The following is a 27981-nucleotide window of genomic DNA, read 5'->3' on the forward strand; positions in this document are numbered from 1 at the left end:
CGTATTGGTTTTGGAGATCTGCTTTTGTTTTTTTCATCTCTTCTTAATTTTTGGATTCTTAGGACTTGATTCTTCCTGTATATACTCATTCTTGGTTGCCTTCGTCCGGACCTGCCTGTCCTCGGGTGCTTGGCGGTCTGTTTTGTTTGACAATGAACTTCCCCCCCGTTTTTGAATTGCTTTGGGAGGCCACCCTGACAACTTGGAGAATGACGTTTTGGAGGGTAGGGAGGATTATGGATACCCCGGAAATCAACCTGGAAGTCGTGATATGTATGGAATCTCAACGTGGATGGTTTTGGGCAAACAGGTGTTTTTTTGCCACTGGCAGCTCTTGGAATGACAGATGATTTTGTGGGGGGTATCAAACTCTTGTTCTTTTCTTGTCCACCTCGGGATTCAATCCCAGCGGTGGTTCCAGGATGATGGAGAGATATGAGAGGTAATGCCATGTACATGTGAAGAAAATTGAGAGAGAAAAATGTGAAAGCCCCACAACCCAGATTGTCATTTCTTCTTCCCTCCTCCATCCCTCCTCCACCAGAGAAAGAAAATATGAAATGGAACGATAGTCGGGTAGTCGGTAGTTAAGGAACTATCCCTATGATTAATGCCAATTTCCAAACGCTGATCCCCATCCTTATCTCCGTTAACCATCACTGTCAGTCAGTCTATGCTGAAGCCGTATGTACCCCATCATCATCATCATCACTACACATTACCCCAACGCCTATTTCCGTCATACACATGCAGACACACACATTCATCATCATTCATCAACCACGGAGCGACTCGGTATCCAAGATCCGAATCGACCCGCTGCGCGCCAAGTCCAAGGGCGTCTCCGCCACGGGCGACAGCGTCTGCTGAACAGCCGACGGCGGAGGTGGGGTAGGAAGAACCTTGAGCGGCGGCGGCGCCGGTGGGGCCGGGCTTGCCCTGCCGTTGACGGCGGTCGAGGCGATAGACAGCTTGGACGGCGCCGGCGAGGGGGTGTTCCTCCGGATTGTCCCAGCAAGCGGCGGGATGGGGAACTCGGAGAGCGTCGGCGCGGGCTTCTTCTTCTTCTCCTGAGGAGCCGGAACAGTCGCGGCAGCAGCGGCGCCATTGACCTTGTTGTTGCTGCCCTTGGGACCCTCACCAGGCGGGAACGGCTTGCGCGCATACCCCTTGAGCATCCTAAAGCACGAGCCCCTCTCGCGGCCCTCGTCCACGACGGCGTGCACGTCGGCAATCATCTCGCCGGCCTCGCGCATCGCGGCGCCCGGGTTGACGGTATCCGCCAGCCGGAGCTCCCCGGCAGCCTTTTCCGTCTCGGTGCGCAGCAGCCAGCGCTCCCAGCTCCACCCCGCCGCGATGGCCGTCACGGCCGCCACGTTCTCGGCGGACCCGGTCACCATGGCGTCGAGGTTGTGCACGCGCACCGACGCGCCCGAGGACGAGTCGCGCACCGAGGTGGTGGTGACGGGTTGCGAGGGACGGGGCGGGCGCTTGGGCCCGACGGGCAGGCAGAGCCAGGCGCGGCGGACCTCCTCGAAGCCGGCCGCGTGGAGGCGGGAGAGGAAGGAACGGGTCGGGTTGGGGTCGTAGCCCAGGGTTTGGAGGGTGAGGTGGAACTCGACGGCTTTGGCGTTGCCGAGGGGCCCGGCGTTCATGATGGCCGCGTCGAGGAGGGCGAAGTCGAGGTATCCGCCCGGCTTGAGGACGCGCATGCATTCGGCAAGGCAGGCGTCCCACTCGTCGACGTCATGCTCGCCACGGGCCTTGAGGACGGCGTGCAGCTCGCGCGCCGAGATGACGTCGAACTGGTTGTCGGCGAAGGGGAGCTTGGCCAGCGACTTGACGGCCACCTGGCGGTGGTTGGGCGGGCCGCGGATGTTGCTGTTGCTGAGCTGGCGGATGGCCTTGGTCGTGACCGTGTAGACTTTGGCGTTGGGGTACTGCAGCGCGGCGTGCCACGCCCAGTCGCACGCGCCCTGGCCGCCGAGGTCGAGGATGCGCACGCGGTCGCGGCCGGCCCGGCCGCCCAGGTAGCTCTGGCGCGCGAGGCGCTTGCCGATGGGGGCGTTGATCAGCGTGCCGCCGTTGAGCATCTTGGTGGCGGCCACCTGCCAGGCGGCGAGGCGCATCTGCGAGAGGGCCTCGGCCTCCTTGTCGGCGCGCAGCTTCTCGGGGTCGTCGATGATGACGTCGTCGCCGCGGACCACGTTGGCGCTCATGCGCTTCTTGGCCGACTGGGGAACCACCGACAGCTGGTACTTGCCGAGCAGCTGGTTGCGGTGGGCCTCACGGAGGCAGACGCGCTGGGCCTGCAGAGCCTCGAAGCGCATCTGGCGGTGGATGAAGACGTCCGAGGCACAAGTCCTGACCAGGTAGTCGGTGAATGCGCGGTAGTACGAGGACTCCTGACGCAGGAGCTTGGAGGGCAGGCTGCGCGGGATGTCTTGTTTGAGGACCACCTCGGAGAAGCGGACAGACTTCTTCCTGGGAAGCTCTGTCTGCTTAATCTCTGGAGAGGCGACGAGAGGAGGCACCTCATCGTTCTCGGCCTCGACTTCGGCCTCAGGCTCAGGCTCCTCCTCCTTGGTCTCCTGCTCTTCCGAGAAGCCGGCGACGCCCTGGAGATAGGCGCGCTGGGCAGCAAGCCACCTGGCAGTGCGGTCAAGGTGGCTGAGGGAGCGGAAGAGCTGCGGAACGCCGCTGCCATCGTGCCTGGACTCGTACTCGGCAATGATTTCGTTGACATCCACCGGGGTGGTAGGCTCCTCCACAGCCGTCTCGGAGCCGGCAACATCGGTCTCCTTGGGCGACATCAACGGCACGCGGATGGCGGTAATGGGTGCGGGAGTCTCCTCGACATTATCACCCGAGGTCTCTTTCGCGGGAATCTCGATGACGCGCTCAACGATGGCAGACGGCTGATCGTCAAGGTGAAGCGGACGTGGCGGCGGGGGCGGGATCCTGTCGGCGGGTCGGTTCCATGGGACCTTGTAGAAATTCTCTGCGGTCGTCGAGGTCGGGGGGTTGTCCTCGGGCTGAAGACTCCACGTCCGGCGGGTCGCGGATGAGAGTTCCGAGAAGAAGCCACCCGGAGACGGGATCTCGAGCCTGGTCAGCTCGGCCAGGGACTGCCGGTGCGACGGATTCCTGGTGTGCCGGGCGCCGGTAATGAGTGGCGGCAGGCTGCGGCGAGCCTCGGTCATCTCCGGAGCAACTTCCGGGACCTCGATCACCTGGTTTGGCGGCTCTTCGAATTCGGAATCACTTCCCGCAAGCACCTGGAGGGTCTCGAGGGCCTCGGGCTGGAGCTGGACACCCGTCCACTCCTCCTCCTCACCCTCCCCAGGCCCAATCATCGGGGTCGGCGGGGCCGACATCTGGGCCATCTCCTCCGAGTTGATGCTACCGTCGAGAGATGGGGGCGCGGACACCCGGGGAATCTCCTGGGTCTGCCGGAGCTCCATAAAGTCCTTGACCTCCGGGGACATAACCACTGTAGACGAGGGCGTCGGCGGGACGGCGACGGGAGGAGAGAGGAGCTTCTTGGCGGCGGCCACGGGGGCGGACTCCTCTGGGATCACGAGGGGCGCCAGAGACCGGCGCAGGTCCCGGACTCCCTTCGAGGCTCTCCTCGAGCTCCTCACACTCCTGGAACTGCCCTGGCGGCTGATACCATTGGCTTGGAGACGCTTGACCCGCGTGGCCTCGTCATCCGACACATCGTACAGGTCGTCGAACTCGGTAACGTCGGTCATGACGCTGTCTCGGCTCCGGTTGGCGGTCCAATGGAAGGATGGGATCGACGAAGAAGCTTGGGAGCTGGCGTCGTCGTCGTTGTCGAGCTCGGGCTCGCAGTCGCTCGAGAAGTAGGACGGGGTGGCGGGAAGGTTCGGAGCTGGGAGAAAGTGCTGGCCCCTTGGCGTAGGGAACTGATCAACCATGGGAGACAGCCATTGTTGTATCCTCTCCCGATCCTGCCCACGCGGGCCCTTTGCCTGCTCGTCCTCCTCCATTATGGGATTAAGCGTGTGTGGCTGTCTCCTCCGGCCCTGCGGGGAGGGCGGCCGGTACACAGTCCGGGGTAGTATTAGTTGATCCGACATGGTGTCTATCGTGCAGCAAGAATCAATATAATGGTAAGAAACTGGAGTTGCAATGGATGGAAATAGCAGACGCAAGGTAAGCTGGAAGACGTCCTGCGCCGCCAGCAATGCAACGGCAATATGAAGACGGCGGGTGGAAGTAAGAAACACAACCAGCTCCGGTCAACGAAGCACTTTTTAAAAAAAGGCTGGCCGGCAGACGACTAGAAGCGAAGATGGAGAAGTTAAATTCAAGTCTAAACGGTTGGTGGATGGTCCCATGATATGAATGCGGTGGCGGACGAGCAGCCATGCCCAGCGTGATATCCACCACAGCGGCTAACGACGCGCTGGGTGTTCGATAGCGACACGGGTGCGTTAAGCTGCTGTGAACAGCTAGGTGTGACTGGCGTCACGTTGGACAGCTCAATGTGGCTGCATAGCTTCACGAGCGGTGGCATGCGACGAGTCTTGCTCGGACTGGGAGCACCGTAACCCAAGCTGGACAACACCACGATGACTGCAATAGTCCGGCCGGCGAATCACGTCGACAACCTGATGGACGACATCTTGGCTCTGCGTCGATATTCGATATGCGGTGCGAAGGCGCGCGCATAGGAAGTTCAGGTGTAGCCAATGATGTGCCGCAGCAGGACGCAGGTAGAGGTGCGGGCGCTTACACGGGGCGGTTGGCGCCATGATTGGATGCCGGTGGGTGTGACGTAACCCGGACATGGGCCGACGTGAGCTACTGCAACCTTTGGTCGGGAAAGTGACTAAAACCACGCGGGAGAGGGAAGAAACGGTGCTTTAGTCGGGCCTTGGAAACCTGGTTTTGGCAAGCAAATCATGGCGGGAAGTTGACAGTGTCTGTCAGGATGCCGAGTCGGTGATCTCCATGACCACTATGGCGGGAACAGTTGTCCGTCGATCCTAGTTCCGATCCGCCATGCAGCCGCGCATCTGGTCCTGACATGGACCCATGGCTGGGACTGGCTCCGACGATTCGAAGCTCGACGGCGGCCATGGGATAAACGGATGCCTTATCCAGATTCTTGCGGAGATGACGTCTTTGTTTCCGGAAAAGAAGCACTCTCGATCGTGTCAGACGGTACGAGCAACAATGGATATTTGTGGTAACCGAAGGAGGGAGGTCAATATCGACCGTCAGCATAAGTGTAGACTTCGGATCAACGGTGCATCCAGGCGAGCTGCCAACTCGACGTCGGCAGATTTGTCAGGCCAACTCGGCCCAAAGGTAGCAGCAGTATTACTACCATGTCTGCATTTGGAACGCAGGATTGACGGGCGAATCAAGAATATGCCGCATTGGTCTGCAGAGCGTCGACCGCATCCAAAACTGGTAAGCCAGAGGGACTTGGACAGATTGACGATTTGGTCCTGGCCTTTGTCGACGAGCCTCACTCAACCTCCAGGACGAGCTCATGGTTCACAATGCTTGCAATGCTGATGAGCGCGTAGTACGTGGGGTGATGATGACATTTTCACACATTAATTTCCCAGATCGCGGTGTGACGCGAAGGAGATGGTGACAAGGTTGATAGTTTCGAAGGAAAATGTGATGGATTCTGGAATTCGCGGATGTCGATGTAAGTTCCAGGTGGTTGATGTGGAAGATGGAGACCAGAGCAAGGAAGCGCCGGTTTGCCGCTGTTGACCTCTGCGAACCGCCGGGGCAGATCAGACCCACTTTTTGAAGTCTTCAGCCTTGATCATTGGCCAATCTCCCGATAAGGAGTCTTGGCAGGGCTTATCAGTGCCCCGCCATCGTCAAAGGAACCCCGCAGTCAATTAGCATTCCACTACCAAGGTTACGGCTACCGAAGCTTCAACCTCGAGCTACGCGACACGCGATACGCATCTGTGACATTCAAGGACACCGCTGGCATAACGTATTGCCAACCTTGCTTAACCCTTTGCTGAACTATATTCTCCTATCTATTCCTCAGCCCAACCAATTACCAAAACATGTCGGAGGCCGCGCCAGTTGGCCGCCAAGTTGTCTACTGCGGAGGTACGCCGCACCATCTGCATGCACTCCGACCGTTGAGCATAGATCAACTCGTCCCTATTTGATTTCTTCCAGACAGAACTGACACGTATTTTCCTCGCTAGTGTGTTCACTGCCGCCCGAGGTATGAATCGCCCCTGACTGACACCGTCAAGCCTCCCTTCTCCCAATCCAAGCTCGACAACTCACCATACCACCCTCCCTAGTACTGCGAATACGGCGGCACCGTCAAGAAGTGTCAAGACTGGGTCGAGAAAAACCACCCCGATCTCTACGCGAGGATATGGTCTCCTGGTTCGTCACCGCCTCCTTACCCCCATCCCCACCCACCCTCTCTCCCACCCGGGCATCCGCGATCATTAACACATACCCTTTTACCCTCAACAGAAGCCCTCGAAGCCGCCGCCGCGGCCCTCTCCGTCGAAGCCCAAGAGCGCGCTGCCAAAGACGCCGCCAAGAAGGCGGCCAAGGCCGAGGCCGCCGAGCAAAGGCAAGCCGAGAAGCTCAAGAAGAGCGTCGTGACCATCAAGCGCGTCGAGCGCAACAAGCGCAAGTTTGTCACGGCCGTCAGCGGGCTCGAAAACTTTGGGTTGGATTTGAAGAAGGTCTGTCTACTACGACTGGTGCTACCCACTCAGACTGTGTCTATGGACGGAAACTGACCGATTGATTTACCCCCTAAACAGGTGGCCAAAGACTTTGGAAAGAAATTCGCAACAGGATCGTCAGTCACCAAAACGCCAACCGGCGGGGAGGAAATCGTGGTGCAGGGCGACGTGAGCGCCGAGATTGAAGAGTTCCTGTTGGAAAAGTACAAGGAGATTCCCGAGGATAATATTGAGGTGGTTGATGACAAGACCAAAAAGAAATAAAATGGCAAACCCACCAGAAGGGTAGTCTAAGTTTCGATGAGCTTGTCTGCCCACCCCCAGGGATTGATATTGTCTTTCAAGAATACCGTGTCTCAGCGAGTTGATGGTTCGCAAACAATCCGTTGTATTGCTTCCCTATGCCAGACAAAGAACCCAGACCGAGGGAGAACTCAGATACTCCAACAATACAAACCCCTGACCAGCTTGTCCCAAAGACCCCCGACCCCGATCCCAAGAACGCCGAAACCCGATGCCGCTTTCCATGTCTGACTGCCGCCAGAGAAGACCAAGCAAACAAACAAACCAGCAAAACACACACGCAATGCACATAAAAATACAAATGCCAGCTCCGAAGTAGGCTGAGCCAAACCAAGCAGACCAAACACCAATCAGACCACCACCACCTCCTCCTCCTTTGTTCCACCAGTTTATCCCATACCGCAACGCTCTCCATCCCCTTCCCCTCCCCGATCCCAATTACACCGACAAACCGACAGGGCGGAATCAGGGTATCTAAGCCCTCTTCCTCAAAACCCTACTCGCCGCCGTACCCCCAGCCTTCCCTACACTCCCCCCAGTAGTCGACGAAGCAGGCTTCTTCCCCGACACCATCCCTCCAGCAGTCGAAGATGAAGTAACACTCTTCTTCACCGACCCCATAACCGTCGACCTCTTACTCTGCTGCTGCGCGGCAGCACCACCACCACCGAGAGAAATCAACTTTGGCTGCGCCCCCGGCGGTGCCGTCATGGGCCGCTTGTGCCGAATCACCGTCGCCGTGCTGCCCGTATCGCTGTTGGTCGTGCTCGCGGTGCTGGCCTCGCTCGCGCCGCTAACGCGGCGGGCCGCCATTTGCGTTGCCGGACGGGTCACGGTTGGTGCTTGGTGAGTGGTGGCGGTGACGGTGGCCCCGCGACGGCGGCGCTCGGAATTCGTGATGGAGTTCGTTGCTGTTGTTGATGAAGCGACGGCTTTCCTGGAGGTGCCTGGCCCCGGGGTGACGGCGCCTGAGCGGCCGGAGGTGGTGGGACGGGAGGTGTTGGTCGTGGTGGTCCGGCCTGGGGTGGCGGTAGTTGGGCGGGAGTGTGAGGTGCCTGGCCGCGCCGGGGTGCTGGAGGCGTGAGAAGTGCCGGGGCGCGGCGCGATGCGGGAGTTGGCGGTTGCCGGGGAGAGCGGGTTGACGGCGGATTTGCTGCGGCTGTGACTGGGCCCTTCGTTGCGGAACTTCTTGGGCGGGGTTTGGACGGCATTTTCTTTGTCTCCGCCGGTGATTTCGTGGCTGTGGAAGGCGAGTTAGTGAATAAGTTGTCGTATGGGTTGGGGAGCGAGACGGGCTGTTTTGCAGACGAACCTTCGCCTCTTAGACGGGTAAGCCGGGGCAGCGGCACCGCGTGTCGGTGGCCGGGAGGCCGGGGCGTCCTTTGCAGGGACAGGAGGTCCCCTGAGTGAGCTGGCCAGAGGGGCCGGCTTCTGTTGGTGGACTTCCTTGGAGCATCTCTCCAGTAGCTCTCCCATGGTAAGCTTGCGCAGTGACAGCGGAATGCGATTGACGCGAATCTCGATGCGCGTCCGCAGGCTCTGCGCGTGGATGTTGTAGTTTGCCCGAAGTTTCCGGGCGCGCTCCGTGACTATGCCGTATGTCAGTCATGTGTGCTCAAGTATCGGGGTTGGCCAGTGCCAGGGTCGCGACGCACTCTCAAGCTGAAGATTGTCAATGAGGGCGTGCTTCTGCGCAGCCGTGATGCCCACCCTCTGCCGCTTCGCCGGGCCCTCATCGGGGTGTGACATGTCGCCCTTGGTTGGGACTTGTTGTGCCGTCGCGGTCAGACCATATTGCGCGTCGCTGGACATGTCCAGCTGGTCCGACTTGCGCTTTCTGGTGCCGCCGAGTGACTGCATTGTCGCGACGTGTAGAATGGCAAGAGAGGCAAGGCAATCGAGTCAAAATGAGCAAATAACTGGATTCGGATGAGGGTGGATGGGAGTCGAGTCGAGGAACGTCGAGAAAACCGAGGTGAGGTGGTGGTAGCAGTAAGAGGGGAAGTTGAGGTGAAAGGTTGTGTTGAGAGCAAAGTTGAACGGAAAGGAAGGTTGCGCGATGAAGCGACGTGAGTGGTCCGCGTTTGCGAAAGTAAACAAACCCCAAGAGCCAGGGCAGACCCGTCGTCGAGCGGGGCCTTTCGTCCGGGAAGGGATTAGCGCGCCCGATCATGGTGGGTCTGTAAGCCATGTTCCGTGATTGGCTGGTCAGACGAGGCTGCTGTTTGGCTGGTGTCAGCCAAGCCCAGAGGCACTTCCAGGCTGAACCCGCCTGACGCAGCCCAGGGCAGGAGCTTGGCCTGCTGGGTGCTGCATCATCCATCCAACATCCCGCCATCGCTCAACCCGCATCAGGCCGACATCAACGTCCCTGGAAACCAGACATCGTATCACCACCACCTCAGCCACTTCCCAAGGCATAGCGACGAATCCCTCAGTCAGATCGTCAATCGCACATTATCAAGAAGCCGAACCGTACAATCACCGTGACCAGCAACCAACCGCCAAGATGGTCCTCGAGGCGGTAATGATCGTGGTGGATAACAGCGAGAGCAGCAGGAATGGCGACTACGCACCGACCCGGTTCGACGCCCAGGCCGACGCCGTTGGCATCATCTTCCAGAATGTCGTCCAGGGAAATCCCGAGTCGTCGGTCGGCCTGATGAGCATGGGCGGCAAAGGTCCCGAGGTGTTGGCCACTCTCACAACCGACCAAGGCAAGATCCTCGAGGGCTTGCACCAGACCAAGAAGAAGATCCGGGGATCTGCTCACCTGTCCACGGGCATCCAAATAGCCAGCGTAAGTCCTCGGCCCTGCTGATTGGCGATAATGGATACACCACTTTGGACAGCACAGGACTAACTCACAACCCCTCCTCGCCCCGCACAGCTCGCCCTGAAACACCGCCAGAACAAATCCCAGAAGGCGCGCATCATCGTCTTCGTATGCTCCCCGATCGAGGAAGGCGAGCGCGAGCTCGTCACGCTGGCCAAGAAGATGAAGAAATTCTCCATCAGTGTCGACTTCGTTCTCTTCGGTGACATTGACGCCCAAAACGAGGCCAAGCTGCAGGCCTTCAACCGCGAGATCAAGGGCAACACCGACTCGTCTCATCTGGTCATTATCCCGCCCAGCTCAAAGCTGCTGAGCGACCAGCTCATCTCGACGCCCATCCTGCTGGGCGAGGGCGGCGTGTCCGGCTTGGGCGGTGCCGGCGGCGACAACGAAGACTTCCCCTTCGGTGTCGACCCGTCGCAGGACCCGGAGCTGGCGCTCGCCCTGCGCATGTCCATGGAGGAGGAGAAGGCGAGGCAGGAGAAGCGAGCGCGCGAGGAGGCCGAGGCGGCCAAAAAGGCGAGCTTGGAGGCCGTCAAGGAGGAGGCGGGCGAGTCCACGCCGCTGCTGGACAAGGATGGCCAGCCGAGCGGGAGCAAGGACAACAGCAAGGGATCTAAATCGGGCGATGATGACAAGATGGATACTTCGTGATGGATGCGTTGGTTGGCCCGGAGCGAGGACTCGGGCGAGATTAATCGGGGCTTTGTAGAAATAGACACACTGACTTGGCCCCGGTTGACGACTCGACGAAAGACCATTATTATTCTCCAGCTGAGCCCGTGACTGATGTTCCCATAACCCTTGATCTATCATCCACAACAAACCGGCACAAACAAACGCCTGGAAAACACCCTCTTACTTATCCCCAATCCCCGCAACCCAAAACCAACCCCCTCCTTTGGAATCCAGCCCATCGTCTTCCGCAACAAGGCCCTACCTGTTATTAATCTCGCGAATATACGACCCAAGCTTGCGATCAAACATGTCGCAGCGGATGGGCATCTCGAGCTGGTAGAAGGGGTTCTTCATGACGTAGTCGGCGTACATGTCGTAGACGCGGCGCATGGTCAGGTCCACGTTGGCCTGCGTTGTGTCGGTGAAGAGCAGGAACTTGGTTCCGGTCAGCGTCGCGAAGCACTGCATGCGGAAGTTCTCCGTCTCGAGCACCTCGAGCCCGGCCGGCGGGTCCGGGCGGCGGTCTAGTTGTTGCTGGGATGGGGTGCCGCTGCCGCCGCCGCCGGGAGCACCGCCCGCGGTGGTGGTAGTGGTAGAGGAGGTGGAGTTGCGGTTGCCTGGCCCGCTGTTGGGGCCGGTTAGGTGCTTGAGGGGGTTGAGGCGGGCGGTGATGGCGTGGACGCTGGGTTTGGGTTGTGAGTATGAATGCTGAAGGTTGACGAGAGTTAGAAAAAGGGGGGTGTGGAGCTTACCCATGAAACGTACCGGCCAGGACCAGGAGGTCGTTTGTGCTGACCTTGTTGAGGCCCTCGTGGAAGGTCCGGTTGTAGATTAGGCCGCCGGCCTTGTTGATGATGATGAGGGCGAAGATGGTCCTGTTGGGTTTGGGCATGTTAGCATTGGATTAATGATGAGTTGTCAGGGCCATGGCACAGAGATGGCATCCAGGGATAGATGGTTATACGGACATTATGTTGATGGAATTTCAGCTCATGGCCAGTCAGGCCAGAGAGCCCCTGTGAAGATTGTTATGAACTTGCTGACTCCTGGTCTCTGGTATGTACAGCGCAGTCCAGCTCACCGTTGATGTGAGAGGTGGTTCTCAGTGCTCTGATGGGTGAGATTCGCCTTGGCGAGAGATGGGTTGCGGCACCTTGCCAAGGTCTTGAGAGCAGGACCCAATGATCCAGGGTTAGGGTTGATTTAACATGTTCGCCATGCACCTCCGTGGCTGGAAGTCTTTTTCACTGTTTACCTCGAACGAGGCACGAATAGGTATTGCTGAGAGCCTCGAACCACCGTCCCGTCGATATGGCCTCTCGAATTCATTACACAATTTACAGCGTGAGGCTGTCTTGCGAAGTGAGGTTGCTGAAGCGATGGAGGTTGCAATTGCTTCGTGGCTTGTGGCAGATATCCATGGATATTTTAGACTTGGAGAGACGGACGGGAGCTTCAACACTGGGCAGTTGATGTCCAAAGGGAAAACTGCGGTGGGAGATGGCAACTTACGCATAGAGAATTGAAGACGGGGAGAAATAGGGTAAGTAAATTCAGGTTCACAAGACCCATTCATTGCCTGGTTGTTGAACCCAGTAGCCCTGGAACTCCCTGAGGTATTTCTTAAGTCAGACGGGAGGCAACGGTTCCCGTCCCCGCTACCCGTTCCCATCAACAGACAGCGACCGATCATGATCTGCAGCCCATTCACGGCAGTTGCAACCCTGCTAGCAACCCCCCGTCCATGCCACTTTGCCAGAACGCTGGTTTGCTGTTTCCCAGGTTAGTGAGACACCGAAACAACACCTTGTTCGGGCCTTCCCTGCCATCTGAGTGGCTCGGAATCATCGAAGCTTCCGTCCACTCCGCAACCACCAGCTGTCTGTTTTCGCAATTCCGTTCCGTTCATGTGAAGTCGCGTCGGGTTGGTGGGGACAGCACAGCATCGCGGCTCCATCCACTTCCACTTCGTCGCCGCCAGAGTGGTCTTTTCTCATGTCTTCCATCGCTGGCCATCCAGCTTGTTGAGAGAGTTAAAGACCACCCAGGACAACACCCCCTGCCTGTCCCAAACCTGGTTTGCACAGCACCCAAGCCGGGCCACGGAATTGACTGTGCATGCGGGCCGCGATAGGAACAGACGCCACTCTGGGGAGGGATTGGCACAAGATTCGAAACGTAAACTTTTAACCTTATTCTTCACTCACAACCTGACTGAAAGCCCACTTAGTATCTTTAATAATCGTCGTCCTGCCCACTGGACCTCCGACTTCCCTGATACACTCTCACCGGTTTTAGTCCTTCTGGTTTGCTTGTTGGGCCAGCTCAACTTCGAATCCTCACTCGTTGCTCGGTAGGCTTGTTGTCATCTTACCTACCTGGTCTCGCTCAGGGTACCTACACACAATCATTCCACGACACGACTTCCTCCTGCTGTCCTGCAAGCCGGATTGACGTCTCCAACGCTCCTTGTCTCGCCTTATAGGACTCCAAACTGGCAGTTGCCTCCCCAGAAACGATTCGCACATCGTACGGAATCCCAGGCTGTCATTGACGGGAGTTCCAGGTTTTCAGCCAGTTGGTTTGGTGTTCCTTGTCCGTTCAGCTCGACTGGCTGTCAGCGCAGCGTTTCAAACGCAACGCAGCAGCAGCCACATTCGTATGAGCCAAAAAACCAACACAAGGCCCCCCGTGCCGCACACCTACCTTCCAGGCCATGACAGCACGTCGGCGACCGGGCTCGCAGAAAAAACCACTGCGGGCGCCGAACACTAAAGATCGCGGCGGCGACAGAACCACCGACAGCGCGTCGATGCAGTCCCCTCGAGTCATCAATGCGGCTCCGTCCCTCGAGAAGGCAGAACTATACGGCATCGACGACACCCGGCCCTTCTTCAGTCGCGCCATGGCCCTGGCCGGCCGCGTCTTCATCGAAACCATCCCGCAATGGCTGGCCGTGGGTGCCATGCTGTCGCTCATTTTTGGTGGCTGCTGCTCCAACGTGTTCGCCCTCGAGTCAATTGTCAAAGTGGAACCGGCCAGCGGTGCGTTTTCCGGACCCCGACGACGACGACGAGAAGTGTGCCATTGGGCGCAACGTGTGCAGTGCGCGCGCGCAACTAGGAGGGAAGATGACAACGCTGACATTTGAGTTGGGAACAGGAACGCTCTTGACCTTTGTCCAATTCGCCTTTGTCACGGCCACTGGGCTGCCGTCGCAGTTCGACCCGACCCGACCTCCTTTCTTCCTCAAGCCGAACCGAGTCCCAATCCGCCGATGGCTAGTCAACATCGTCTTGTTCTTCAGTGTCAACGTGCTCAACAACCATGCGTTTAGCTACGACATCTCCGTCCCCGTGCATATTATTCTACGTTCTGGAGGAAGCATCACCACAATGCTTGCCGGAAGTCTCTACGGAAAGAAATATTCGAGGATTCAGGTGATCGCCGTGCTTCTCCTCACGGTCGGCGTCATAACAGCGGCGTGGTCCGATTCCCAAACCAAGACGGTACGCGGCATGGACTTTTCGAAGAGTTGCACACAAAACATTGGCTGACATCAAACATTAGGCGGCCCCGTCGGAGGACAAGTCGGTTGGTGTTGCTAGCTTCGGCACGGGCCTTGCCATCCTCTTCATCGCCCAGGTCCTGTCGGCCATCATGGGCCTGTACACGGAAGAGACGTACCGCATCTACGGCCCGCAGTGGAAGGAGAACCTCTTCTACTCCCACCTGCTGTCGCTGCCGCTCTTCGCGCCCTTCCTGCCGTCCATGTGGCGCCAGTTCTTGAAGCTTGCAAACAGCGCGCCGCTCGCCCTCCCCGTGCCTAGTGTCGAAAACCCGGACGTCGCTTCCGCTCTCCAGCGCCTCGTCGACCGAATCCACATTCCCAGTCAACTGTTTTACTTGGTGCTCAATGTGCTCACCCAGTACGCGTGCATCCGGGGTGTAAACCTCCTGGCTGCTGCGTCATCGGCTCTGACAGTCACAATTGTGTTGAACATCCGAAAGCTGGTCAGCTTGTTGTTGAGCATATGGCTGTTTGGGAACCGTCTGGCTCCAGGCACGCTTGTCGGCGCCGTCATCGTGTTCTTCGCTGGCGGATTGTATTCTCTAGATGGGAGGAGGAAGACAAAGCCGCCTGCCAGGCGACCACCGCCGGCTAAGTCGGGATGACAAGGTTCACGGACCCCGAAGGGCCGGTTGAGTGGGCAGCGACTTAGCAGTTGAATTTTGTCTTGTTTGGTTTGTATGTACATATTTTGACTGAATGAAGCTGTTGTAGCGAACGCGACTAGGATCGCACTGATGGCTTTGTTGTTTTACCATTGGTGAAGGCGTTTTGGTCCGTTTGGACAGCTCGAGGCCCGGAGACGCGGACTCGGGATTCGGGGTTGATGAGAGGCGGCTAGGGTCGGCCCTGGCAGGTGTTGGACCCGGAAGCTGGGCATCCCTGTGACTCAGGGACCGGGCGGCTTTGACACCGAAGCCTAAGGGCTTGGCGGCCGGCGGACGGGCCTTAGCGGCCAGCTCCGGACGTCATCACTTGCCCTGGAAGTGACTTTGTTGGACGGAGGGTGCCGATGCGGCGTAGCATTCTTCGTATTATCTTGTGTAAACGCTTTCCCGCTTGAACGTCGATTGGGTTGGGTAGGAGTCATCCATCTAACGGACAGTGTTCGGTCCCTCTTTTTTATCAACACAGGGAGGACACGGCACACAAACAACCACCTTTCTGGCACCCGACCCGGAAGATAAGAGCGGTGAATACGTTGCTGTCGCCAGCTCGATAAATCGTGGAACAAGACACCAAAACCAAACGAAACTTGGATCAAGAAGCGGTCTGCCGCGTGGGAGATCCCTCCATCGAGTTTTGGCTGGGACTCTCATTGGATCGGGGCGAGTCAATAAGTTGGCCAGCTGCAGTCGTTGACAACTCAAGGGTTCCAGCTTTGTTCTTCTTATTGTTTTCTCTTTTTGTGAAGGGACGGCTGCATCTGCATCTGCAACTGCATCATGTGTGGTGGTGAGTGATCCCAAACTTCCTCCAAGTCAGGACGGCATGCAGGTCCTTGGGTTTTAGGTCCCAGGTTTCATGTTTGCCTGTCACACACATACACTCTCTCCCTCTCCCTCCCTTTCTCAGCCCTCTCTCCTTTGGACTTGTGCCACCAATTGAGTGACCACGACACAAGTCTGGACGGATACAGGAGCTGTCACGACCGCCACATAGCCTGTTCTTTGTGAAACCAAGCACTTATTGATTTGTGGCCTAGAACACCCTTACGCGCGTGACAACTCGTCAAACTCTGAGTCGCCCAGGAACATGGCGACGCAACTGCCAGATGTCGATTCAGACAATGACGAGTACGGCATGACCAACCATAGCGAGCACGAGTCCGACGATGCCGGACAGGACGGCTACCGGGGAAACTCGGGCGGTAACGGAGGCTCACCCGGTCGAGATGACAGCCCAGGAAGGGATGGAATGGAGCTCGAGGAGGGCATGCTTCCCCGCGACTTACCTCATAAAACTGCCGTCTACGACATGGTGACGGAGCGTCAAATGACACAAACTGACGCCAAGCTGTTCTACCACATGGCGCCCCCGGCCAGCAGCCCCGTGCTTTCTGCCGGTGGCATGACCTCCTCCTACGCCGACCTGGGCGGCCTTAGCGCCAGTGTCGGCAACTTGAAACTCGGCGATGCGGCAGTCGATCACCCTCAGATTCCTGAGCCGGCGCTGGGGCAGCAGCCCCCTAAGAGGGAGCCGAGCGGCTTCTTCGGCCACGACAGTTTCAATCACCAGCACGGTCGTGCGCCCGGCTACGGAGGGCCGACAAGCTCACCATGGACTCAGGGAGGACCCCAACCGCACCAACCACACCAACCGCTGGATCCCGCTCTTCAGCAGCAGATCTTGCAAAACCATGGCGTTCCGGGAATGGGTAGCAACAATTTCATGGACGCCGATCCTGGGATTAACGCCGAGCTGCGCGCCATCTTCCGGAACATCCAGTCTATTTTGGACAAGAGGAAGAAGTACATCAACTTGTCACTGCAGGGACCATTCGACAACCCTAAGGACGACCCCAGCTGGGTCATCTACCCGCCGCCGCCCGAGCCCGCCTGGGCCGAGGACCGCGAGAAGATGATGCGCGGAGCCGGCAGCGCCAACAATAGCCTCCAGAACAGCATGGTGCTACGTGCGGACGAGTCGTCCACGGATCCTAAGAGCGCGGGGACGCCGCAGCGTAAATCCAAAGCCAAGAAGCGCAAGCCGGGCCAGGACATTGGAGAGGATTTTGATATGGAGGACCTGCTTCCGCTGCCGGGTGGCTGTGAAATGACCTTCCGCCTGGACGAGAACGGGGTATACCAGGTGTATGCAAACGAGCAGGCCGAAGAGCCGATCGTCAGGGTGCCAACCATCAAGGAGTACTACGTCGACCTTGAGGAGATTCTCAACGCGTCTTCGGACGGCCCCAGCAAGAGCTTCGCATTCCGGCGGCTGCAGTACCTTGAGGGCAAGTTCAACCTCTACATCTTGCTTAACGAGTATCAGGAAACGGCCGACAGCAAGTCGGTGCCGCACCGTGACTTTTACAACGTGCGCAAGGTGGACACGCACGTGCACCACTCGGCGTGCATGAACCAGAAACACTTGCTGCGCTTCATCAAGAGCAAGATGAAGAAGTTCCCCGACGAGATCGTGCTTTACCGCGACGGCAAGCACCTGACGCTGGCTGAGGTGTTTGAGAGCATCAACTTGACGGCCTACGACTTGAGCATCGACACGCTTGACATGCACGCGCACAAAGACTCATTCCACCGCTTCGACAAGTTCAACCTCAAGTACAACCCGATCGGTGAGTCGCGGTTGCGCACCATCTTCCTCAAGACGGACAACTTCATCAAGGGCCGGTACCTGGCCGAGATCACCAAGGAGGTTATTGCCGATCTCGAGTCGAGCAAGTACCAGATGGTTGAGTGGCGCATCTCCATCTACGGCAAGTCGGCCGACGAGTGGGACAAGCTGGCCGCCTGGGTCGTCGACAACAAGCTCTTCTCGCACAACGTGCGCTGGCTGATTCAGGTGCCGCGGCTCTACGACGTGTACAAGGACAGCGGCCTCATGGAGAATTTCGAGGCGATCATTAAGAACCTGTTCCAGCCGCTGTTCGAGGTGACCAAGGACCCCAACAGCCATCCCAAGCTCCACATCTTCCTGCAGCGTGTTATCGGCATCGACAGCGTGGATGATGAGAGCAAGGTCGAGCGCCGCCTGTTCAAGAAGTTCCCCGTCCCCCGCGTCTGGGATACCAAGCAGAACCCGCCCTACACGTACTGGATTTATTATTTGTATGCGAACCTGGTGTCGCTCAACCATTTCCGCAAGAAACGCGGGTTCAACACTTTCGTGCTGCGCCCGCACTGCGGGGAGGCAGGCGACAGCGAGCATCTGGCGGTGGCGGCGATGTGCTGCCACAGCATCAGCCACGGGTTGCTGCTGCGTAAGGTGCCACTGATTCAGTACATTTTCTATCTGGAGCAGATCGGCATCGCCATGTCGCCGCTCAGCAACAACGCGCTGTTCCTGGCGTACGAGAGGAATCCGTTCTTCCAGTACTTCAAGCGCGGGCTGAACGTGTCGCTGTCGACGGACGATCCGCTACAGTTTGCCTTCACCAAGGAGCCGCTGATCGAGGAGTACGCCGTCGCGGCGCAGATTTATAAGCTCAGCTCGGTGGACATGTGCGAGCTGGCCAAGAACTCGGTCAAGCAGAGCGGGTACGAGTTTTCGATCAAGCAGCAGTGGTTGGGGCCGAATTTTTACCTCCCGGGTAAGGCGGGGAATATGATGGTCAAGACCAACGTGCCGGATCGGAGAGAGGAATTTAGGTATCATACGCTGATGGAGGAGCGGAGGATGTGAGTGTTTCTTTGGATCCCTCCTCGGAATCACTAAGAGAGAAATACTGATGTTGGAAATCACAGGATTGAGAGATACACTTCGATGCCTGAACCAGTATCACTCAGCGCCAGCACCATCCTTCCCCGATCTCCGGCGCCGCCGGCGGTCAGCCAATTTGCTACCCCTGGCGGACCGGCCGTTGCTTCGACCCTCGTCCAGCCGCAGGATCAGACCAAACCGCACGAACTTCCCCAACAACAAGGGCAGCAAGAGCAGAAACAACAGCAAGATTCATCCGCCGGCCATCGCTCCGTTACGACTCCCGTAACCCAACCAGCCACGCTCGCAACTACCGCCAGCCCAAGCCCCGTCCTGAGTTCCCTCCCCGCCTCCCTCAGCCATCCCCAACTCCACCACTTCCACCACCACTACCCGCACCCAGCAACGACCGGGACCGGCACCCCCAGCCCCATCACGTCGCTAGGAATGCCATCTCCCGCGCTGATGGCGCAGCAGCAACAACAGCATCATCAGCTTCCGCAGCAACCACTCCCGGGGATGGCCACAGGGGCAACTGGCATGCCGACGGTGGGGATGGGATTGGGATTGGGGGAGGTCGGGGACGATCATATCTCGGGACACGAGCCGAGGTATTTCCCCGGCTTGTTGATGTCGAGGAGTCAGAGGAAGGATAGCATGCGGAGGGAGAGCGGACATGAGAGTGATTTGAAGGAGGGGAGGTGAATATACCTTGGCGCTTTTTTATGGGTTGTGAAGGGGAAAAGTTTGGGAGGTGATGGGTTTGGGAGATGAGAGGTTGGGAGGGGGATATGGATTATGGGTTTGAGGTTTATGTCATGGAGTTAGTAGTTGGGAGGTTGCCTGCTTCGGTTGGGTGCGGGAGGCATGGATTTGGGCAGTAGACGGGTAAGAAAGGGTGACGATTAGATATGATGTGATGAATCATGCCTTTATCTGAGATCACGGTGGCAGAGGCGTAGCTGGATGGCAGGTCGGGTATACTTGCTGTCGTGTCAACCGGGCTGGGATGCCTATCAATATCGGAAACACCGCAAGAATCTAACTTCCTGCATGGTAAGATGGTGTTTGGAGGTGGGAGGCAGCCCAGGGGATATGTTAAGAAGAGAGAAGCAAGTATGTCTTGTTGTCTGTTTCAGGGCAGGTTGGAGATTCATGCCCGTCGCACTTATAGACAGAATTATTATACCTATACGTTTTCTGCCCGGAAGACCTCGTGTAATAGAACGGATGGCAAGGAACCTAGGGACCAAGGAAGGACCAGACACATGGATGAGAAAAGGAGACACGATGTGCAATCTGAAGTCAGACCCGGTCTTACCCTCAGCCATTTGAACATAGTATTGAGAAAGAAGATTGTCATGTGCACATATGGTCCCGGGAGGATGCATGTGGGATCGACAGGAGGATGGGTCTAAAGTTATATTATTGCTGCTGATGGCTATTTTGGACAAGAGAGTGAATGCAGGATATTCGAGAAATCTGGGATCAGGTTCGAGGTTGGCATCTCACATTCATACCCAGGTCAGGTGCATACATGTACAGACATGCATGGTGGTGATTTGGCTGTGCTGGAGATGGAGGATGAGAGCACCACAGGCAAGTCTGAGGTGCTCCAAGAAAGGACCGGTGTAATGTAAATTTCCTGTCCGTAATGACGCGAATTAGTGTACACCAGGGTCCTGGACAAGCCCCTGACTCCACCGCGTTCAGCTGCTGAAAGGAGGCTTTGACCCACCACTCCTTGGGCGGCTCTTCCGCTGGAAAAGGGCGCTGAGAGGGAAAAGGCAATCCAGGCAATCCGCCAATCTTGTATTCTTCCCTGCTCCTATCTGCAGCCGGGACTCGCTCCGAGGCGGACAGCTCACGGCACCTTGCCTCGCAACTCGACATCTCTCTGGTTCGCGTGAAAGTCGCTCAGCTCTCGGCAATCATTCAATAATTCATTCTAACTAGTCCCCCTGGAACCTGGCCTTGGTGCACGTCTTAAGTCTCGCCCATAGCTTCGCGAACCGACGTTCCCGCTGTCGTCCATTTTCCACTTTCACCCGACGGAACGAGCAGCGTTTTTGACCCAATCTCACCGTTCCTCCCCGCCGTCTCCGTCTCCGAGTCTCCGCTACCCGCCCTCTCACTGTCCACGGCCCGCGCTCGCTGAGCTGTCTGCTACGTGCCCGCATCTGCAGCCACATCCGAATCCTCAACTCCGCTCTCTCTCTCTCCTGTTGTTCACCTCCGCGTCCGCCGAACACTACACCCACCCCTGACCACCCGCCAGCATATTCATAGCTGCGCTTACCTCCGCTCTCCGCTTGACGCCGACAGCTTGGTGCGACCGTCTTCCGATGCCGTCCGCTGTCGTCCCACCTTGCCAATAACCCTCCCCGCGAAACTCGACCGACACCCCCTTTGCCTGACCCGACCTCGACGACATCCTTAGTGCTTGTTACCCCTTTTACGTTCCCACGGCAACCATGGGGTTCGTCGGCATATACAAGGCCATCTACGACTACGCCCCGCAGGGCGAGGGCGAACTGCAGATTAGTGAGGGGGATCTGCTCTACATCATCGAGAAGAGCACAGAAGATGACTGGTGGAAGGCCAAGAAGAAGGCCAGCGCCGAGGATGAGGACGAGCCTGTTGGTTTGGTGCCAAATAATTACGTCGAAGAGGTGCGTTGTTGAAGACCGCTCCGTCTTGTGGCGATAATTCGATTGGGATACTGACCTGTGTTGTTCTTCCATCTCTACAGGCCACGCCCACGGGAAAGGCACGCGCCCTCTACGAATACACTCGCCAAACCGACGAGGAACTGTCGTTTCCCGAGGAGGCACAGCTGGATGTTTACGATACCTCGGATCCCGACTGGATCCTGGTAGGATACAATGGGGACTACGGTTTCGTTCCCGCCAACTACATCGAGATGGTGGACGGTGAAAGCAAACAGGAACCGGCCGCCGAGGAACCCGCTGCGCCCGCGCCCCCGCCGCTCCCAGCTCGGACTCCCGCCGCTGAAGTCCAGAGTCCGCCACTGCCCGCTAGGAATCAGCCTTCGTCCGAGGAAGCCACCGAGGAGTCTTCGTCTTCCGCCGCCGCCGCGAGTCCCGCTGCCATTGTTGCCGGCCTGATGGCCGCTCGCGCCGGCACATCGCACCACCAGCCTCCCGCCCCGCTCGATCTGTCCTCCACCAAGAGGGAGGTATCCGACGATGAATCCGACAGCGTCAAGTCGCCGCCCCTCCCTACCCGCCCCCGCGGCGACTCGCAGCTCTCGCCCAGTACCGCGAGATATCCGCCTCCCTCGAGCGACCGCCGCGTCCGCGACTACGAGCCGCCGAAAACCCCCAACACGGCACCCCTCACCCCTGGCGACTTCCACATGTACAACATCAACGAGATGGTGTCAATCATGGGCAAGAAGAAAAAGATGCCCACCACCCTCGGCATCAACCTGCGCACTGGCATCATCCTGATCGCCCCCGAGTACGCTCAGGACGGGCCGTCGCAGGAGTGGACCGCCGACAAGATGACTCATTACTCGCGCGAGGGCAAGCACGTCTTCTTGGAATTGGTGAAACCGAGCAAGAGCGTCGACTTTCACGCCGGAGCAAAGGACACGGCGGAAGAGATTGTTGCAATGCTCGGGGAACTGGCCGGCGCCGTGCGCGCCGAGGGGTTGCGCGAGGTAATCATGGCCGGGACGCAGAAGCCCATTCTGCAGAAGAAGGGCATTGTTCTTTACGACTTTGACGCCCAGGGCGATGACGAGGTTACGGTCACGATTGGAGACGAGGTTGTCATTCTCGACGATACCAAGAGCGACGAGTGGTGGATGGTGCGCCGCGTCAAGAACCAGAAGGAGGGCGTCGTCCCGAGCAGCTACATCGAGGTCACAGGCATCCTGGATACCCCGGCTACTACGGCCATGGTTGGCGTCAACGCCGGCAAGTCGACCGTCGAGCAGAACCGCCTCGAGGATATCCGCCTGACCAAGGAGGCCCTCAAGGCGGCGCAACGTGAGGAACAGAGGGAGAGGGAGCGCGAGCGCGAGCGGGAAAAGGCCCGATCAGAGGTAGGCCCTGGTTTGCCTTTGCCCGAGCGGAGTAGTAGTCTGTTACAGGCAGGAGTGAATAACACCGAGGGCACACAGCGCAAGAGACACGAGAACGGCCGCTCTGAGGGCTCGAGCTCGAAGTCGAATGGGAAGTCAAGTGAGTTATTTTTCTCTTCTGCAAGAGCGCGAGTGGTGTACGAGACTAACTTGTAGGAGAACCCGATCCCGCCAAGGTCCGCACCTGGACGGACCGGACAAAGTCCTTCACTGTCGAGGCCCAGTTCCTTGGCGTCAAGGATGGCAAGTTCCATCTGCACAAGCTTAACGGTGTAAGGATTGCTGTCCCCATCTCCAAGATGTCTTTGGAAGACATCGAGTATGTCGAGCGCACGGCGGGCATCTCGCTCGACGAGGAAAAGCCGCTGTCGGATCTCAGGAAGAAGGCAGATAATTCCCGCCCAGCCAGTACCGCTGCTCCCCCGGCACCGAAGGTTGGCGCGACTGTTGAGCCGAAGAAGCCCGAGTACGACTGGTTCCAGTTCTTCTTGGCTTGTGACGTCTCGCCGAACTTGTGCAATCGCTACGCCCAGGCGTTTGCCCGGGAGTCCATGGACGAGAGCGTCCTCCCTGATGTCGATGCTCAGGTGCTCCGGAATTTGGGTTTCCGCGAGGGCGATATTCTCAAGGTCATGCGCTATCTTGATACTAAGTATTGCCGCGGGAAGAAGGCTACTCCTGCTGACGAGCCCGAGGGTGGTTTGTTCTCTGGTCCTGGTGGCGCTCTGAAGAATAATACCAGGAGAGGCCGGCCCGCGCCACCCACTGACGTGCCCGACACCGTGGATCCGAAGGCACTCACGGGACAACAGAAGGAGTCTTCTGGAGATGAGGCGAAGCCAGCGTCGCCCAAGGCAGCGGAGGCTGCCCCGAAGCCGACGAGCGGCTTTGAGGACGACGCTTGGAGTGTCAAACCTACCAAGACCCCTGAGCCTGCTCCGCAGCAGGCGTCTGCCCCTCCTGCTGCAACCACGCCCGCCCCGGCTCCGGCGACCACTACAACGGCGCCCGCAGAGCCGACACCCGCGAAGCTTACTGGTGCTATGCAGGAGCTGTCCTTGCTGACTCGGCCATTAACACCGGAGAAGGTGCAGCCTCCGGCACCGCAGCCGGCTCTGAACCTGGCGCCTGCCACAACAACAGCCCCGGCTCCGGCGCCGGCACCGGTTCAGATTCCCCAGCCGACGGGCGCCTCTCCTGCTTTCTTCAGCGGCATGCCACTGCCGGCAGTCAACGGGCAACCAGCCCAGTTCAGTCAGCTCCCTCAAACAACTGTGGCCGCTGCCGCTCGCCAACGGCCCCTCCCACCACAGTACACGCAGGGCCAGGGCGGTTTGATGCCGCCGCCGCCGCCATCTCGTCCGCTGTCCGCGCCCCAGGCTGCCCAGCCTAGCCAGTTCGCTCCGCCGCCGCTGCAGCCGCAGATGACGGGCTTCCCGACAACCCAGGTCGCTCCTCCAGGCCAGAGCCTGAACGACCTCGCCCAGGCCAGGCTTCAGCAGCAGTACGCGCAGGCGCTGCAACAGCAGCAGCAACAGCAGCCCCTGATGCCCATGATGACCGGCATGGCTGCTCCCGCGGGCTTCGTGCCGCAACCGACGGGTATGGTGGCCGCGGCTGCTCCGCAACTGCAGATGCAGCCCACGGGCTTCATTCCGCAGCAACAGCAGCCCATGGCTACGGGTCTGCCCCCGCCGCTCGAACCGCAGCGCACTGCCATGCCGGGCGTGCAGCCAGCATTGGCCATGGCACCGGCGGCGCCGGGGTTGCAGGTCCAGCCGACCGGGTTTGTGCCTCAGCAGGGGATGATGCAACCTCTCCAGCCTCAGCAGACCGGGTTCATGACTGCTACCCCGACGGGGATGGGAATGGGTATGCCTGGTGCTGGTGTCGGAGGTGTTGGAGTTGGCGGTGGGTTGCAGACGCCCATGCAGCCGCTGGTGCCGCAAAAGACGGGCCCGCCGCCGCCGGTCAAGTTTGGTATCTCGGAGGGGACGAAGAAGTTGGCCCCGCAGCCGACGGGGAGGAGGGCGAATTTGGCTGCTGCTAGTAAGTCTTTTCCACCTTTGTCTTGTTTCGGTTCTTGGCCTGGGTTAGGCTGGTAGGTTTGGACGTGGAAGAGATGACATGGAGTGCTAACGGATGTTGTACAACAGCGCCGGACAACCCGTTTGGGTTCTAAGAGATGTCTTGGTCATGGCTTGAGAACACTGCTCAGTTGTACCGCTATGCTTGCCTGCTTGGGAATGTTGGATGGGCTGGGACTGGCTCAGACGGTGTAGTGACGGCGTTGTGTACTAGTGTGTTGTGTTGTGATTATACATAACCCGCTTGCTCCAACGTTGCACACGGAACACCATCAGCAAGGCATAATCCTGGGTGTTGCCAACATCGTCAATCAAGCCGTGCTCCACGTACGGCAACCCTGCCCTCCAAACGGGAGTATGCTTTCATACAGCATGGAAAATGGACAGCCGGCTGCTGGATCTGGCTGACGCGATTGCTGGAGAGAGAGGAGCGAGTGGGAAGTGGTAGGCAGGGGGAGAGCTGGAAGAGGATGTTTTCCTTGGATCAGGTTGGCTGTGATGCTTCTATCATGGCTGTTGCGCGGAGCATGGCGGTGGCTTTGAGTTGCCCTTTGACTGAGAATGAGGTGCTCGCGGGGATAGGCTATATGGGCTATGGGCTGGAGGGAAGGGCCGGGGGATATACACAAGAAGGGAAAACTGCGGAACCCTGAGTCTGGGAGAGGTGATGGTTACCTCGTCATGTTCATTGCTGTGGCTGGCGGGGAGGGTTGTGGGATCCCCTTTGTTGTGTTTTTTTCTTCCTCTTGTTCTTCTTGTTGTTTTTGGCTCTCAAACATTCCGTTCTGTTCATGTTGTTTGGTATACATCACCTTTACTGACCCTACCTACTTACACACGTATACTACCTCTAACTTCCCTTACCTTAGATACCGAAGTATTATCAATATTGCTCTCTCTCGAACCTAGAAGCCGTTCTTTGTCCTCTTTACATTCTCCAACTCTGTATTACCCATCGCTTGCCTTCTCTTGTCAGACCTACACATCAACAAACAAAAGATCGCAACCTCAACTGCCCGGTAGGATTGAATCATGGTTTCCGAATTGGAACCTAAGCTCTATACAGGGAAACCTACCACCTTTCCATCTCCGTCCAGCTCATGACCAAGACCTACCTGACTTACCTCCGTACCCGAGATCCCTCCTGACGGAGTATAGTTCATCCAGAGGAGAACCTCTTATCCCATATCCATCTCAGCGCATTGATCAAACACACAGCCCACGGCTGGAGAGAAAGAAGAGGAAAAAGAGGAAAAAGCAAGACCAATCCCGTCCACTGCCAGAGATAACCGATAACCATCAATTCCGACGTAACCATCTACAAGCCAAACCGTCCGCGCCGTCCCTTACCGTACATCCCTCCCAAAGTACCTAGTATCCCCGGTATATTGAACCAAAAACCCAGATACAACGCCTCCTTGTCCCGAAGGTGATGAATGAGCAGGCGGCTAGCTCGGCCAGTTCTGAGCTGATGCGTACACATTCTCAAGTCCAAGCAACCATCCAGCTATCCACCAGTGGCAGGGAGCCAAACAAACCCCAATACCAACCCTTCCCACTCAAAGGAGAGAAATCAACCCTTTACTGGATAGTTCCCTCCCTCAACTCCTCCGTATCCGGAACCACATCCTCGATGGAATGCGCGCGGCGGCGCTTGACACCATCCGCCTTGCCCTCAACGGCGGTAACCTTCGCCTCGGGAGCAGCCTTCTCGCCCTTGACCGGAACAGCACCCTTGGGCGGCTCAAACCGCTTCCTCACCGCGCGGATCATCTTGAAGAACCAATACCAATTGAGCGAGTTCAGGGTGAGGTTGCTGGCCAGGTAAATCAGGGTCAACCAGACCGGCACGGCGGTGGCGTTGCGGGAGAAGAACATGAGGTTGACGTCCGGGTCGGACGGGTCTGCGGCCGACGCGAACGCGGCGTCAATGTATTCCTTGGTGGGCGGGCGGTGGATCGAGTTCCACATGTCGACGTAGACGACGGCAGACTGGTAGGTGCCCCAGACCAGGCGGCAGAGGAAGAAGGTGACGAGCAGGGCGATGCCGTTGTACAGCTGGGGCTTGGAGCCCGTCATGTTGAGCTTGTCGAAGAACCAGTGGATGTTGAGGAAGGGAGTGGAGAGCTCGTAGAGGATGAAGATGGGGGAGTAGAAGTTGAGGTAGGGGCGCTGGGAGAGGAGTTAGCTGGGTTTTGTCACGGCAAGAGTTCGATGTGTTTCAGGGGGGGACATACGAAGCCAAAGGTGTAAACCGCCAGAGCACTAATGGCATGAGCCAACAGCCCAAGACCAAAGATATCCAAGTTCAGCAGGGTGACGCCGAGATCCCAGACGAAATAGCCCATCGCAAGAGCCTGAACCAAGCCGCAAGCGCCGGTATAACCCCAAACGCGCTGCTCATAGTCCATGGCCTTGCGCTCCTCGTCGAAAGCCATAACCCACAACGCCAGGGCGTTGATGAGCACGCTCTGGACGAGCGAGACGACGTGGGTGTCCCAGTTGGCCTTCTTCGCGCGGTGGTGGCGAGGGTAGAACTGCGGGAACAGCCAGTTCGAGAGCACCGGCGACACGACAACCTGGGTGAAGGTGTAGAGGAGGGCGGCGGCAAGCACCTCGTGGACGTGCAGGGGGAGAGTTGGCATGGCCAGCCGCTCGGCGAGCGGCTCGACCGCCTTGCTTAAGGCAGGAATCGGGGGGAATGGGAACGGGTCGCGCATCTTGACGGCGGCGGCGGAGGCGGTGACGGAAGCGTTTCGAAGTCGGGTAGTTGGCAGTTGAGCAGGCGGCTGGTACACCCCGCCGATGGTCCTTGGAGGGGAGAGGAGGTAGGATGGAAGGTCTCTGCTCTGGTAGAGACGGTATTAAAAGGATGTAGAAGCGAGGCGGCGTGTCGACGAGGATCACGGCCACAGGTCACACAGCTTTGCAGCTAGTCACAGGACACGGAGCTGCAGGCAGACCAGGCACACCAACAGGCAGCTGGCGATGCCGTCAAGACCTCCAACCCGAAATCCGAAACAGCAGTCACTAGCACGGCCGAGCCAGCTGATGCCTATTGCTGCGGCTGCTGTATATATGGGCTGTGGTTGTTGAGTTGGAGGGGGAGGAGAAAGGAGGTGAAGAAGACTTGAGCAGAGGGGAGATGGGGCCCCTCAAGTCACAGTCAGATGAGATGGCATTCCCCTTCACGTGCTCCTCCTTCGTGGATGGATCCCATTCGTGCCTCGGAATCCGGACCCAGCTCCAGCTCCAGGCGGACGGAAGGCACTGAAGAGCCGTCCAGCACA

General features: G+C 58.2%; 13 protein-coding genes across 13 annotated transcripts; 5 read left to right on the top strand and 8 right to left on the bottom strand.

Annotated features, from left to right (window-relative positions):
- Positions 1-85: 85 nt before the first annotated feature.
- VTJ04DRAFT_5907 (uncharacterized protein) lies at positions 86-458 on the bottom strand (the record flags this gene model as incomplete). Its single annotated transcript, XM_069364073.1, has 2 exons — positions 86-201; positions 326-458. 2 exons carry the CDS (start codon positions 456-458, stop codon positions 86-88), a joined length of 249 nt encoding a protein of 82 aa, XP_069217936.1.
- A 318-nt stretch (positions 459-776) lies between these two features.
- On the bottom strand, positions 777-4103 carry VTJ04DRAFT_5908 (uncharacterized protein; the record flags this gene model as incomplete). The annotated part of the gene is made up of 1 exon (XM_069364074.1): positions 777-4103. One exon carries the CDS (start codon positions 4101-4103, stop codon positions 777-779), a length of 3327 nt encoding a protein of 1108 aa, XP_069217937.1.
- Positions 4104-6071: 1968 nt separating this feature from the next.
- On the top strand, positions 6072-6986 carry VTJ04DRAFT_5909 (uncharacterized protein; the record flags this gene model as incomplete). Its single annotated transcript, XM_069364075.1, has 5 exons — positions 6072-6117; positions 6219-6238; positions 6321-6408; positions 6502-6719; positions 6801-6986. The coding sequence occupies 5 exons, from the start codon at positions 6072-6074 to the stop codon at positions 6984-6986; spliced, it is 558 nt and encodes a 185-aa protein (XP_069217938.1).
- Positions 6987-7499: 513 nt separating this feature from the next.
- VTJ04DRAFT_5910 (uncharacterized protein) lies at positions 7500-8885 on the bottom strand (the record flags this gene model as incomplete). The annotated part of the gene is made up of 3 exons (XM_069364077.1): positions 7500-8265; positions 8338-8614; positions 8681-8885. 3 exons carry the CDS (start codon positions 8883-8885, stop codon positions 7500-7502), a joined length of 1248 nt encoding a protein of 415 aa, XP_069217939.1.
- Positions 8886-9534: 649 nt separating this feature from the next.
- Positions 9535-10515, top strand: VTJ04DRAFT_5911 (uncharacterized protein; the record flags this gene model as incomplete). The annotated part of the gene is made up of 2 exons (XM_069364078.1): positions 9535-9825; positions 9916-10515. 2 exons carry the CDS (start codon positions 9535-9537, stop codon positions 10513-10515), a joined length of 891 nt encoding a protein of 296 aa, XP_069217940.1.
- A 282-nt stretch (positions 10516-10797) lies between these two features.
- VTJ04DRAFT_5912 (uncharacterized protein) lies at positions 10798-11431 on the bottom strand (the record flags this gene model as incomplete). The annotated part of the gene is made up of 2 exons (XM_069364079.1): positions 10798-11221; positions 11292-11431. 2 exons carry the CDS (start codon positions 11429-11431, stop codon positions 10798-10800), a joined length of 564 nt encoding a protein of 187 aa, XP_069217941.1.
- Positions 11432-13255: 1824 nt separating this feature from the next.
- Positions 13256-14715, top strand: VTJ04DRAFT_5913 (uncharacterized protein; the record flags this gene model as incomplete). Its single annotated transcript, XM_069364080.1, has 3 exons — positions 13256-13583; positions 13702-14048; positions 14110-14715. 3 exons carry the CDS (start codon positions 13256-13258, stop codon positions 14713-14715), a joined length of 1281 nt encoding a protein of 426 aa, XP_069217942.1.
- Positions 14716-15555: 840 nt separating this feature from the next.
- VTJ04DRAFT_5914 (uncharacterized protein) lies at positions 15556-19198 on the top strand (the record flags this gene model as incomplete). The annotated part of the gene is made up of 3 exons (XM_069364081.1): positions 15556-15565; positions 15816-18471; positions 18538-19198. The coding sequence occupies 3 exons, from the start codon at positions 15556-15558 to the stop codon at positions 19196-19198; spliced, it is 3327 nt and encodes a 1108-aa protein (XP_069217943.1).
- A 106-nt stretch (positions 19199-19304) lies between these two features.
- On the bottom strand, positions 19305-19824 carry VTJ04DRAFT_5915 (uncharacterized protein; the record flags this gene model as incomplete). The annotated part of the gene is made up of 2 exons (XM_069364082.1): positions 19305-19534; positions 19815-19824. 2 exons carry the CDS (start codon positions 19822-19824, stop codon positions 19305-19307), a joined length of 240 nt encoding a protein of 79 aa, XP_069217944.1.
- A 1143-nt stretch (positions 19825-20967) lies between these two features.
- Positions 20968-24786, top strand: VTJ04DRAFT_5916 (uncharacterized protein; the record flags this gene model as incomplete). The annotated part of the gene is made up of 5 exons (XM_069364083.1): positions 20968-21165; positions 21246-22565; positions 22644-22704; positions 22764-24653; positions 24761-24786. 5 exons carry the CDS (start codon positions 20968-20970, stop codon positions 24784-24786), a joined length of 3495 nt encoding a protein of 1164 aa, XP_069217945.1.
- A 576-nt stretch (positions 24787-25362) lies between these two features.
- On the bottom strand, positions 25363-25725 carry VTJ04DRAFT_5917 (uncharacterized protein; the record flags this gene model as incomplete). The annotated part of the gene is made up of 2 exons (XM_069364084.1): positions 25363-25514; positions 25674-25725. The coding sequence occupies 2 exons, from the start codon at positions 25723-25725 to the stop codon at positions 25363-25365; spliced, it is 204 nt and encodes a 67-aa protein (XP_069217946.1).
- Positions 25726-25869: 144 nt separating this feature from the next.
- VTJ04DRAFT_5918 (uncharacterized protein) lies at positions 25870-26174 on the bottom strand (the record flags this gene model as incomplete). Its single annotated transcript, XM_069364085.1, has 2 exons — positions 25870-25967; positions 26042-26174. The coding sequence occupies 2 exons, from the start codon at positions 26172-26174 to the stop codon at positions 25870-25872; spliced, it is 231 nt and encodes a 76-aa protein (XP_069217947.1).
- Positions 26175-26272: 98 nt separating this feature from the next.
- Positions 26273-27411, bottom strand: VTJ04DRAFT_5919 (uncharacterized protein; the record flags this gene model as incomplete). Its single annotated transcript, XM_069364086.1, has 2 exons — positions 26273-26863; positions 26929-27411. 2 exons carry the CDS (start codon positions 27409-27411, stop codon positions 26273-26275), a joined length of 1074 nt encoding a protein of 357 aa, XP_069217948.1.
- Positions 27412-27981: the final 570 nt, after the last annotated feature.

The sequence above is a fragment of the Mycothermus thermophilus genome (genome assembly GCF_041956435.1).
Source record: "Mycothermus thermophilus strain CBS 625.91 unplaced genomic scaffold VTJ04scaffold_4, whole genome shotgun sequence".
Classification (NCBI taxonomy): Eukaryota; Fungi; Ascomycota; class Sordariomycetes; order Sordariales; family Chaetomiaceae; genus Mycothermus; species Mycothermus thermophilus.